The following is a 14007-nucleotide window of genomic DNA, read 5'->3' on the forward strand; positions in this document are numbered from 1 at the left end:
ATAATCATGTGTTCATTGTAGCTTTGTAAAAGCCACAATGCTTTTACATTATGCTTAAAAATTGATAACATATGCTGAAAAATTGATAATATGTGTATGAATTAATAAAAATATCCTGTTTTTTGACTTCACAAAATTATATTCTAGTTAGTTACTGTCTTATGGAAGGCAGCTAACATTCTCAAACTCAAAATAGGGTTAGAATAAACCTATTTTGTGACTAAAGGGAATCTGGCTAGGGGATATTTTCAAGCTCCTTAAAAATCATGGAGTAAGAACATCATCTATTAATAATTGGTAAAATATTGTATGGTGAATTTTGTTTTGATGATGAGTGCATGCCAATATGATTATTTATCTATGGAGCAGATACAAGTTAAGAACATTTTGTCTATGCTTACATCTGAAGTTCACATCTGCCCAGAGGGAAAAGAGTATTTTGACTGCAGATTTCCTGACCCTGAATTACCAGCTGGCGGTGTTAATTGTGAGACTACATGTGCAAACCTAGCCATGAACTTCACCTGCGCCCCGTCCTCACCTTGTATAAGTGGCTGTGTTTGTGCTCCAGGGTAAGCCTCTTCTTCATAATACAGAACATTCAGGATTGGCCTGAAAGCACAAGATCTCCTGAAATAGCCAGAATTGTTGTTCTGACTAGTGGTTAACTGGGTTGGTAGCTAGAAGACTATTGTAATTATTTTGCTTGGCTCATGTGATATTGCGAAATATTATTAATAGAATACACTGAATTGAGGAGAAAACTCATTTCTGGATGAAGCTGGAATTTCTCCCCGATGAAACTGCAATTTTGAGAAAGTGACACAATTAATCACTCTTCATTCAAAACACTCTTCAAGTGCATTTATAAATATTCTGTTGTGCAGTTACTGGTGTTGATGTGAAGTTGTAATAGCGATGCCAACTGTTTTATCTTAAAGAAAATAGTGTATTGAGGCTACAAAGGGCAGTGGGTAACAGTGGGAGCTCTGGCTTCAGACACACCACTGCTCAAATCCCAGCTCTGACACTGTTAGTGGAGGGATTTTTCTGCAAGTTCCTTTTAAGCCTCAGTTAGGCATTGTGATATGTGGAGTGTGTGTGTGTGTGTGTGTGTGTGTGTGTGTGTGTGTTTAATAAATATGAGCCACTATTTTGTGGCAGCATATCTTAATCTTATCTTCATAAATATTCTTCCATCGCAGAAATGCTTAGTATGCGTGAAAGACAAACACAGAATGTGGTGGCTATTGGCTTCCTCACAGGGATACATATAATCTGGCCTCCCTGGCCCTCCCTCTTCTGGTGATGAAATAGAGGCCGTGCAGAGGGAGTGCCATCTAAGGCAAACAGGTCACCCATTCTTCCTCAATGAACATGTTCACACAAAGGGATTCCTGGGATCAGCTCATATAAACCAGGGGCAAAGAAGAGCAAGGTCTTGTGGTTTGTTTCCCAGGAGAATTGCATTTGTCTAAATGGCCCGCATCTGGAAGAGTTTGAGGAGCCAAGTAACTTGGGACTGGCATTAATCTCTTTAGAAAGAAAGGACATAGCAGGCAGAGAAAAGAAGGTCACAAAAGAACAAGTGCCCATGGCTGGGAGAATAAAGACAGGTAGAAATTAGGCCAAAGAGCAGATAAGCAAGGAAGACATTTTAGTAAAAATGAGAAGGGAAATAAAACCTTTATTATGGTAGAATAATTAAAACCCACAACATTGCTTGATTTAGTTGATTTGATTGTGACTCTTAGGAATGCATGACTAATTAAAGCCATATCCTAATTTTGTTTTATATGCTGTGCTTAAGCTATTATCTTTTAAAATGTATTTACTGTCACCTTTGACGTTTAGTTGGACAATGATTTATTTACTGGCTAAATCTCATTATAAAAAGTTAAGGAGATTTCCTCCTACCTTCTCTGATTGTATTGAAATAAATGTGGTTAGAATTGACTTAGAGGCCTCTGATAGATTTGGAAATATTTCGTTAAGATAGCTTTCTCTTACAACGTTGTTTTTGGTAATGTGATTTGCCATGTCTTCTGTGTGACCTTGTCTAGCTCATTTTGGCACAACAGTCCAGTGTGACTTATTTCATGTGGCTCCTAACAGTGCCAGCAGTTTAGTGACTATAAAAGGACCACATAACCCTAATTGAGAAATCAGTATGGATTGAAGAAATGGAAAGTAGTATAGAGGAAAAGTCAGATAGAAATAGCTTCTATGCTGGCCCTCCTTATAAGCTGAAGCACCTTACAGCAAGTTACTTAACCACTTGAAATCTCAAGTTTCTCTTTTTAAAATGGATATAACAATATATTTACTTGTTGGATGACTGAGTATGTGCTGCACACCAGTTATATAGTAAGTGCTCAGGAAATGTTTATTTCCGATCCCACTGCCCAAACCTGCTTAAAGCAGATACAAGCATACCTTTGTTTCGTTGTGTTTTGCTTTATTGCACTTCACAGGTGTTACATTTTTTACAAATTGAAGGTTTGTGGCTATCTTGCTTCAAGCAAGTCTGTTGGTGCCATTTTCCAATAGCATGTGCTTACTTGGTGTCTCTGTGTCGCATTTTGGTAATTTTTGCAGGATTTCAGAACTTTTTCATTATCATTATATCTGTTATGGTAATTCGTAAACAGTGAACTTTGATTATCATGTAATCATTTCAGGGTGCCACAAACGGTGCCCATACAAGATGGAAAAATTAATTGATGAATGTTATGTGTGTTTCGATTGCTCCATGTATAGGCCCTTCCACCATCTCTTTCCCTCTTCTCAGGTCTCTCTATTCCCTGAGACACAATACTGAAAGTAGGCTGGTTAATAACTCTATAATAGTCACCAAAAGTTCAAGGGAAAGGAAGAGTCACACATATGTCACCATAAATCAAAAGCTAGAAATGATTAGATTTAGTGAGGAAGGTATATTGAAAGCTGAGATAGGCTACAAGCTAGTTCTTTTGCAACAGCCAAATTGTGAATGCAAAGGAAAAGTTCGCGAAAGAAGTGAAAAGTGCTGCTGCTCCAGTGAACCCACACATGGTAAGAAAGCAAAGCAGCTAGCTGATATGAAGAAAGTTTTAGTAGTCTGGATAGATCGAATCAGCTGCAATGTTCCCTTCTGCAAAGGCTTAATCCAGAACAAGGCTTTAACTCTTTTCAATTCCCTAATGGTTGAGAGAGATGACAAAGCTGCAGAAGAAAAGTTTGAAGTCAGCAGAGGTTGGCTCATGGAGTTTAAGAAAAGAAACTATCTCCATAACATAGAAGTGCAAGTGCTGATGGAGAAGCTGCAGCAGGTTATCCAGAAGATGTAACTAAGATAATTGATGAAGGTGACTACACTAAACAATAGATTTCCAATGTAGATGAAACAGATTTATATAGGAGTCAAGTGCCATCTAGGATTTTCGCAGCTAGAGAGAAGGCAATGCTTGGCTTCAAAGCTTCCACGGACAGGCTGACTCTCTTGTTAGGGGCTAGGGCAGCTGGTGACTTTAAGTTGAAGCCAATGCTCATTTACCATTCAAAAAATCCTAGGACCCTTAGGAATTATGCTAAGTCTACCCTACCTGTGCTCTGTAAATGGGAAAACAAAGCCTGGATGGCAGCACGTCTATTTACAGCATGGTTTACTGAATATTTTGAACCCACTGTTGAGACCTGATGCCTAGAAAAAAGATTCCTTTTAAAATATTACTGCTTATTGTCAGCGCACCTGGTACCTGGGAGCTCCAGTGGAGATACAGAATGATATATTAGTGTTGTTTCCATGCTTGCTAACACATTTATTCTGCAGCCATTGATTAAGTAGTAATTTCAACTTTAAAGTCTTATTAGTTAGGAAATACATTTCACAGGGCTATACCTGCCATAGATAGTGATTTCTCTGATGGATCTGGGAAAAGAAAATTGAAAATATTTTAGAGAGTATTCGCTATTTTAAATACCATTAAGAACATTAGTGATTCATGGGAAGAGGTCAAAATATCAACATGAACAGGAGTTTGAAAAAAGTTTATTCCAACCCTCATGGATGACTTTGAGGGTTTTAAGACGTCAGTGGAGGAAGTAACTACAGATGCGAAGGAAATAGCAAGATAACTAGAATTAGAAGTGAAGCCTGAAGATATCACTGATTTGCTTCAATCTCAGGATAAAACTTGATTGGATGAGGAGTTGCTTCTTACAGATGAGCAAAAAAAGTGGTTTCTTTTTTTTTATTATTATAAGTCCTAGGGTACATGTACACAACGTGCAGGTTTGTTACATATTTATATATGTGCCATGTTGGTGTGCTGCACCCATTAACTTGTAATTTACATTAGGTATATCTCTAATGCTATCCCTTCTGCCTCCTCCCACCCCATGACAGGCCCTGGTGTGTGATGTTCCCCTTCCTGTGTCCAAGTGTTCTCATTGTTCAATTCCCACCTATGAGTGAGAACATGCAGTGTTTGGTTTTTTGTCCCTGCGATAGTTTGCTGAGAATTATGGTTTCCAGTTTCATCCACGTCCCTACAAAGGACATGAACTCATCCTTTTTTATGGCTGCATAGTATTCCCTGGTGTATATGTGCCACATTTTCTTAATTCAGTCTATCATTGATGGACATTTGGGTTGGTTCCAAGTCTTTGCTATTGTGAATAGTGCTGCAATAAATGTATGTGTGCATGTGTCTTTATAGCAGCATGATTTATAATCCTTTGGGTATATACCCAGTAATGGGGTGGTTGGGTCAAATGGTATTTCTAGTTCTAGATCCTTGAGGAATTGCCACACTGTCTTCCACAATGGTTGAACCAGATTACAGTCCCACCAACAGTGTAAAAGTGTTCCTATTTCCCCACATCCTCTCCAACACCTGCTGTTTCCTGACTTTTTAATGATCACCATTCTAACTGGTGTGAGATGGTGTCTCATTGTGGTTTTGATTTGCATTTCTTTGATGGCCCGTGATGATGAGCATTTTTTCATGTGTCTGTTGGCTGCATAAATGTCGTCTTTTGAGAAGTGTCTTTTCATATCCTTTGCCTATTTTTGATGGGATTGTTTGTTTTTTTCTTGTGAATTTGTTTGAGTTCTTTGTAGATTCTGGATATTAGCCCTTTGTCAGATGAGTAGATTGCAAAAATTTTTCTCCCATTCTGTAGTTTGCCTGTTCACTCTGATGGTAGTTTCTTTTGCTGTGCAGAAGCTCTTTAGTTTAATTAGATCCCATTTGTCAATGTTGGCTTTTGTTGCCACTGCTTTTGGTGTTTTAGACATGAAGTCCTTGCCCATGCCTATGTCCTGAATAGTACTGCCTAGGTTTTTTCCTAGGGTTTTTATGTTTTTTAGGTCTAACATTTAAGTCTTTAATCCATCTTTAATTAATTTCTGTATAAGGTATAAGGAAGAGATCCAGTTTCAGCTTTCTACATATGGCTAGCCAATTTGCCCAGCAGCACTTATTAAACAGGAAATCCTTTCCTCATTTCTTGTTTTTGTCAGGTTTGTCAAAGATCAGATGGTTGTAGATGTGTGGTAGTATTTCTGAGGGCTCTGTTCTGTTCCACTGGTCTAGATCTCTGTTTTGGTACCAGTACCATGCTCTTTTGGTTACTGTAGCCTTGTAGTATAGTATATATGTATATAAGTCAGGTAGCGTGATGCCTCCTGCTTTGTTCTTTTGGCTTAGGATTGTCTTGGCAATGCAGGTTCTTTTTTGGTTCCATATGAACTTTAAGTAGGTTTTTCCAGTTCTGTGAAGAAAGTCATCGGTAGCTTGATGGGGATGGCATTGAATCTATAAATTACCTTGGGCAGTATGGCCATTTTCACAATATTGATTCTTCCTATCCATGAGCATGGAATGTTCTTCCATGTGTTTGTGTCCTCTCTTATTTTGTTGAGCAGTGGTTTGTAGTCCTCCTTGAAGAGGTCCTTCACATCCCTTGTAAGTTGGATTGCTAGATATTTTATTCTCTTTGAAGCAATTGTGAATGGGAGTTCACTCATGATTTGTCTTTCTGTTTGTCTGTTATTGGCATATAAGAATGCTTGTGATTTTTGCACATTGATTTTGTATCCTGAGACTTTGCTGAAGTTGCTTATCAGCTTAAGGAGATTTTGGACTAAGACGATGGGGTTTTCTAAATATACAATCCTGTCATCTGCAAACAGGGACAGTTTGACTTCCTCTTTTCCTAATTGAATATCCTTTATTTCTTTCTTCTGCCTGATTGCCCTGGCCAGAACTTCCAACACTATGTTGAATAGGAGTGGTGAGAGAGGGCATCCCTGTCTTGTGCCAGTTTTCAAGGGAATGCTTCCAGTTTTTGCCCATTAAGTATGATATTGGCTGTGGGTTTGTCATAAATAGCTCTTATTATTTTGAGATATGTCCCATCAATACCTAAGTTTTTGAGAATTTTTAGCATGAAGGCTGTTAAATTTTGTCAAAGGCCTTTTCTGCATCTATTGAGATAATCATGTGGTTTTTGTCTTTGGTTCTGTTTATATGCTGGATTACATTTATTGATTTGCGTGTTGAACCAGCCTTGCATCCCAGGGATGAAGCCCACTCGATCATGGTGGATAACCTTTTTGATGTGCTGCTGCATTCAGTTTGCCAGTATTTTATTGAGGATTTTTGCTTCAATACTCATCAGGGATATTGGTCTAAAATTCTCTTTTTTTGTTGTGTCTCTGCCAGGCTTTGGTATCAGGATAAAACTGGCCTCATAAAATGAGTTAGGGAGGATTCCCTCTTTTTCTACTGATTAGAATAGTTTCAGAAGGAATGATACCAGCTCCTCCTTGTACCTCTGGTAGAATTCGACTGTGAATCCATCTGGTCCTGGACTTTTTTTGGTTGGTAGGCTGTTAATTATTGCCTCAATTATTGCCTGTTATTGGTCTATTCAGGGATTCAACTTTTTCGTGGTTTAGTCTTGGGAGGGTGTATGTGTCCAGGAATTTGTCCTTTTCTTCTAGATTTTCTAATTTATTTGCATAGAGGTGTTTATAGTATTCTCTGATGGTAGTTTGTATTTCTGTGGGATCAGTGGTGATATCCCCTTTATCATTTTTTATTGCATCTATTTGATTCTTCTCTCTTTTCTTCTTTATTAGTCTTGCTAGCGGTCTGTCAATTTTGTTGATCTTTTCAAAAAACAGCTCCCAGATTAATTGATTTTTTGAAGGGTTTTTTGTGTCTTTATCTCCTTCTGTTCTGGTTCTGATCTTAGTTATTTCTTGTTTTCTCCTAACTTTTGAATGTGTTTGCTCTTGCTTCTCTAATTCTTTCAATTGTAACTAACGAGCAAAATAACCAGCTAACATCATAATGACAGGATCAAATTAACACATAATAATATTAACCTTAAATGTAAATGGGCTAAATGCCCCAATTAAAAGACACAGACTGGCAAATTGGATAAAGAGTCAAGACCCATCAGTGTGCTGTATTCAGGAGACACATCTCACGTGCAGAGACACACATAGGCTCAAATTAAAGGGATAGAGGAAGATCTACCAAGCAAATGGAGAACAAAAAAAAGCAGGAGTTGCAATCCTGTCTCTGATAAAACAGACTTTAAACCAACAAAGATCAAAAGAGACAAATAAGGCTATTAAATAATGGTAAAGGGATCAATTCAACCAGAAGAGCTAACTATCCTAAATATATATGCACCCAATACAGGAGCATCCAGATTCATAAAACAAGTCCTTAAAGACCTACAAAGAGACTTAGACTCCCACACAATAATAATTGGAGACTTTAACATCCCACTGTCAACATTAGACAGATCAATGAGACAGAAAGTTAGAAAGGATATCTGGGAATTGAATTCACCTCTGCACCAAGTGGACCTAATAGACATTTACAGAACTCTCCACCCCAAATCAACAGAATATACATTCTTCCCAGCACCACATTGCATTTATTCCAGAATTGACCACATAGTTGGAAGTAAAGCATTCCTCATCAAATGTAAAAGAACAGAAATTATAACAAACTGTCTCCCAGACCACAGTGCAATCAAACTAGAACTCGGGATTAAGAAACTCACTCAAAACCACTCAACTACATGGAAACTGAACAGCCTGCTCCTGAATGACTACTGGGTACATAACAAAACGAAGGCAGAAATAAAGATGTTCTTTGAAACCAATGAGAACAAAGACACAACATGCCAGAATCTCTGGGACACATTTAAAGCAGTGTGTAGAGGGAAATTTATAGCACTAAATGCCCTTAAGGGAAAGCAGGAAAGATCTAAAATTGACACCCTAACATCACAATTGAAAAAGTGCTTTCTTGACATGTGATCTATACTTGGTGAAGATGCTGTGAACATTGTTGGAATGATAATAAATCATTTAGAATATTGCATAAACTTAGTTGATAAAGCAGTGGTAGGGTTTAAGAGGACTGACTCCAATTTTGAAAGAAATTTTTAGGTAAAACACTATCAAATGCATTGCATGCTACAGAGAAATCTTTTGTGAAAGGGAGAGTCAATCAATGTGGCAAACTTCACTGTGTCTTATTTCAAGAAGTTGTCACAGATATCCCAGCCTTCAGCAACCACCACTCTGATTAGTCATCAGCCATCAACACTGAAGAAAAACTCTCCTCCAGCAAAAAGATTATGGCTCCTTGAAGGCTCAGATGACCATTGACTTTTTTTTTTTTTGCAATAAAGTATTTTTAAATTAAGGTATGTATATTTTTTAGATATAATGCTATTATGCATTTAATAGGCTATAATGTAAATATAACTTTTATATGTACTAGGAAACCAAAAAATCTGTGTGACTTGCTTTATTGTGTTATTAACTTTATTGCTGTGGTCTAGAACCAAATTAACAATCTCTCTGAAATACACCTATAATTTATAGTGATTTAAAGTTTTCCTTTTCCTTCTTCCAGTCTTGAGTAGTTATGAAAAACTCATCAGTCATTAATTAGCAAAGCCAGTTAAAACCATGACTTTGGCTGGTGATATAAGAATTGTGGTTCATTTTGGTGAGGTTTCCCTCACTGAAACAACTGAACAATTAAAGTTTATGAAGTGTCTAATGTTTGAGGCATTGTGTTAAGCCTTAGGAATGGGGGGTACTAAAATACATTTATTAGATAATGATAGAATCTACCTTAGGAGATTATCACTAGGATAAGATCAGTTAGCGGCATAGTTAAAATGATTAGAATAGTACCTTGCCATAGTAAGCAGTAAAAAATATTAGTTTTGTTATTGTTCTTATTATCACTATAAGATATTTAATGAAGTACTTAACAGTTCATTGTGATAAATCCTCCAATAAAGGTTCATAAAATTGCTAAGTATAGGGAGTATGTGAAGGAGCTGGGGACATAAAAGATTGCATCGAATTGAGTCTTAAGTGATAAGTTTGCCAGACAGAACATGCGAGAAGAATTTTCCAGGCAGAAGAAAAATTCAAAGCTCAGGATGCATGGCTAGAAGTTTGGGAGGGCCAGGGTGAGAGATTTTAGAATCGAGGGCATTGTTGGTCTAAAAGAAAGAAATCTAAATGAGATAATCCATCATTTATATAAATAAGTTTCTTCAGTTGTCTTCTATGTGCTACATTTTGTGTGACATGAACATTAACAAGATATTTATGGTCCTCTCAAGTGAAGCTGAAAGTCTAGTGGACAGCATATACACTGAATAAGGAATTACAGTGCTGTGTACAAAGAGCCATGAGAGAGAAAGCAGAGAGCTAAAACAACATGAGAAGTTATTTCTGTTTTAGAGAATAGGCAAGAATTCAGGGTTCCTGAATTCCATGTTAATTTTTATAATCTTGAATTTTTATATTTTAAAGCAAAATGTAAAAAAAGTTTTATACCTTATCTATTTTAGGAGCTTTTAATTTTTATTTATTTATTATTTGTTATTATTTAAATAATACATTATAGATTAATTCATAATAACAAATTATATAAATAATGACAACTAATTTTCAAATTTAAGGTTATTTTTATCTTTATTATTTTATATATTTATTATATTTATAATTTATTACTAACAAAATTATTGTTATACTATTTATCCTTATTTTAAGTTATTAAAACTTTTAGAGAAAATTGTAAATATATTGAAATATATATTTATATTAAAGGATTTGATGTTATATGTAATATATATTTAATCTTCATAGCAAATATTTAGATAACACACCAAAATTAATTCTTCTCTGAGATTTGTTCAATTTTTATATAAAATTTTATACTTAATTATGTATTTATATTTAAATTGTATGTTAAAATATAACATTTGTATATGTTTAACTTTTATAGTCATAGACATTTTTAGACACTATTTCAGGGGATAATCTTTCAAGAAGAAAATAATACTTGAAAGAAAACCAACATTCGAAAGTTATCACATTAAATAAACAATGTGAAACACTTAATATAATGTTTTTTAGTTCCACACACACCTAAGTTAAACTCTCCTGATTTCAACTTTCAGTACTCAGAAAGAAGCTTTCGATTACTCTCTACATCATGTAACAAAAATATTAATCATTTAATAATTTACTATTTCATCAAAAAATTGTAGGCCCTACAGACTCTTTTAAGTAGCAGATATTGAAGAACGGGACTCTCACTTCCTCCATAAATTTTTTTTTTGGAATGACTCACTTTATTAGAAATTTAGGCTTCTGTCTTCTTTTCATGCACTCAGTGAATAGCAAAAAGGTCAACAATCTAGCCATTTGCCTGACATTTAGTACTGTGATATGTAAAGTACTATGTGGAAAAAGTGGGGAGAAAGACTGGACTCAACTCCTCAATAGGTTAGCTAGAGTGCCTTAGACAGCTCTAATAAATATAGATGATAGTGTTAATATGCTAAGATTATTGATATTTTAAAACTGAAATCTGTAGTTCATACTAAATAGCATTTTATTCTTCATTCGGAAGAATGGCAGAACACAAAGGAAAGTGTTATGTTCCTGAAAGCTGCCCATGTATCTGGAAAGATTGGGAGTATCTCTCAGGAGAAGTGATTGCTACACCGTGTTACACCTGGTAAGGAGATCCATTTATTTCACAAATATTTTCCTAAGTAATTGTGTTAATTTCAGTCATCTTGTAGTATTTATTTAATGAGACTGACATCAGCAAAAAGTAAATCAAGCCTGAGCAAATAATTTAAAGGCTTGCAGGAGTAGGTGGACAGTTACTATCTGCAGGGAACTGTACCATTATTTTTATGCATATTTGTTCAGCCCAGAAGAAAAGTGTAAAATACAACAATCTAAAATTTTAATAGGAAAAAATATCTCATGTTTATAAGAAAGTGCTAAATGTTGCAAGGAAAAGACCGTATTTAATGGAAGGTTTTCAGTGTCAAGGTAAGTCAAAAGAATACCATAAAATAAAATTTGAAATATAATTTCCCTAAAGTAAGGACAAAAATTCTAAAGTCATGAGCAATGTCATGTCTAATGCATTTAAATGTACTCAAATATGGGAGATGGAATTGTGCTCTGTCAGTTACCAGCAGACCTGTGTTCAGTTTTTCATTCTGTCATCTACTTTCTGTGTGACCAATGCACAATTCCCAGGCTTGGTTTTGGTGTCTGATAATTTATTTAAACAAAGTGAAAAACGTATGCCTAATTTGTCAATGTAATAGGTGGTATCAGAATGAATTGGCAGTATTCGTAAGGGATATTGGCTCATGAGTTCTCTTGAATACAGACATTCCAAAGTTACTGTCACTTGAAATCACTAGTTAGAGTCAAGTTTCTTTAGAAAGGTAACTGGTGTTATTTTTTAATAGCGTTTGTCGACGAGGAATGTTCAATTGCACATATTATCCATGCCCAGCAGTGTGCACAATATATGGGGACCGGCATTATTATTCTTTTGATGGACTAGAATATGACTATATCAGTGATTGCCAGGTTTTTTTGATAAAGGTAGGTCACAGTTACACATTTTTATTTGCATTTGTGTAAAGATTTAATGTAAAAAACAAGTATGCTGCTCCCTGATATATCGAATTCATGTGTTATTTATAAAACCTATAAAACAATTATATCTTTTTTCAACTTTTATTTTAGGTTCGGGAATATGCTTGAAGGTTTGTTAATGTGGGTAAATTACATGTTGTTGGGGTTTGGTGTACAAAGGATTTCATCATGCAGGTAGTAGCATAGTACCCAATAGATAGTTTTTTGACCCTTACCCTCCTCCCATCCTCCACCCTTAAGTAGGTCCCAATGTCTATAGTTCCCCTATTTGTGTCCATATATACCCAATGTTTAGCTCCCTCTTATAAGTGAGAACATGTGGTATTTGGTTTTCTGCTCCTGTGTTAATTCACTTAGGATAATGGTCTGCAGCTGCATCCATGTTGCTGCAAAAGACATTTCTTTCTTGTGGCTGTGTAGTATTCCATGGTGTATATGTACCATATTTTATTTACCCATTCCACTGTTGATAGGCATTTAGGTTGATTCCATGATTTTGCTATTGTCAGTAGTGCTGCAATGAATGTACATGTGCATGTGTCTTTACGGTAGAACGATTTATATTCCTTTGGGTATATACACAATAGTGGGATTGCTGGGTTGAATGGTAATTCTGTTTTAAGTTTTTAAAGACATTGCCACACTGCTTTCTACAGTGGCTAAACTAATTTACATTCTCACCGGCAGTGCATAGCAGTGTGTAAGCATTCCCTTTTCTTCACAACCTTGCCAACATCTGTTGTTTTTTTGACTTTTTATTAATAGCCATTTTGACTGGTGTGAGATGATACCTTATTATGGTTTTGATTTGCATTTCTCTAATAATTAATGATGTTGAGCATTTTTTCATATGCTTGTTGGCTGCATGTATGTATTCTTTTGAGATGTGTCTCTTCATGTCCTTTGCCCATTTCTAAGGGGGTTGTTTTGTGCTTATTGATTTGTTTAAGATCCTTATAGATTCTGGTTATTAGGCCTGTGTAGGGTGCATAATTTGCAAATATTTTCTCCCATTCTGTAGTTTTTCTGTTTACTTTGTTGACATTTCTTTGGCTGTGCTGAAGCTCTTTAGTTTAATTAGGCCCCACTTGTCAATTTTTGTTTTTGTTGCAATTGCTTTAGGTGTCTTTGTTATGAAATCTTTGACAAGGCCTACATCCAGAATAGTATTCCCTAGGTGTTCTTCTAGGTTTTTTACGATCTTAGGTCTTACTTTTAAGTCTATAATCCATCTTTGGCTGATTTTTGTATTTAATGAAAGGAAAGGTTCCAGTTTCAATCTTCTGCATATGGCTAGCCGGTTATCCCAGCTGCATTTATTGAATGGGGAGTCCTTTCCTCATTGCTTATTATTGTCGGCTTTGTCAAAGATCAGATGGTTATAGGTATGTGGCTATGTTTTTAGGTTCTCTAACCTGTTCCATTGTGTCTGTTTTTGTGCCAGTACCATGCTGTTTTGGTTGTTGTAGTCTTGTAGTATAGTTTGGAATTGGGTAGTTTGATGCTTCCAGCTTTGTTCTTTTTGCTTAGGAATGGCATTGAATTTGTAGATAGCTTTGGGAAGTATGGCCATTTTAACAATATCAGTTCTTCCTACCCATGAGCATAAAATATATTTCCATTTGTTTGTGTCGTCTTGATTTCTTTCAGCAGTGTTTTGTAATTCCTGTTGTAGAGATCTTTCATTTTCCTGGTTAGCTGTATACTTAGGTATTTTTTTGTGTGTATATGGCTATTGTGAATGGAATTACAGTTCTTGATTTTACTCTCAGCTTGAACGTTATTGGTGTATAGAAATGCTGCTGAGTTTTGTACATTGGTTTTGTATCCTGAAACTTTACAGAAGTTGTTTATCAGTTATAGGAGCCTTTGGACAGAGGCTATGGGGTTTTCCAGGTGTAGAATCATATTGTCTGTAAAGAGAGATACTTTGGCTTCTTCTTCCTATTTGGATGCCTTTTATTTCTTTCTTTTGCCTGATTGCTTTGGCT

At 35.8% G+C, this 14007-nt stretch overlaps 1 protein-coding gene across 1 annotated transcript in view; it reads left to right on the top strand.

The window, feature by feature from the left end:
• OTOGL (otogelin like) overlaps nucleotides 1–14007 on the top strand; it is a 165707-nt gene that overhangs the window by 54738 nt on the left and 96962 nt on the right. The window contains exons 23-25 of the mRNA XM_028829753.2: nucleotides 410–572; nucleotides 10959–11066; nucleotides 11824–11962. Coding sequence (XP_028685586.2) covers nucleotides 410–572; nucleotides 10959–11066; nucleotides 11824–11962 — 410 coding nt within the window. The remainder of the gene's footprint in view (nucleotides 1–409; nucleotides 573–10958; nucleotides 11067–11823; nucleotides 11963–14007) is intronic.

The sequence above is a fragment of the Macaca mulatta genome, chromosome 11 (assembly GCF_049350105.2).
Source record: "Macaca mulatta isolate MMU2019108-1 chromosome 11, T2T-MMU8v2.0, whole genome shotgun sequence".
Lineage (NCBI taxonomy): Eukaryota > Metazoa > Chordata > Mammalia > Primates > Cercopithecidae > Macaca > Macaca mulatta.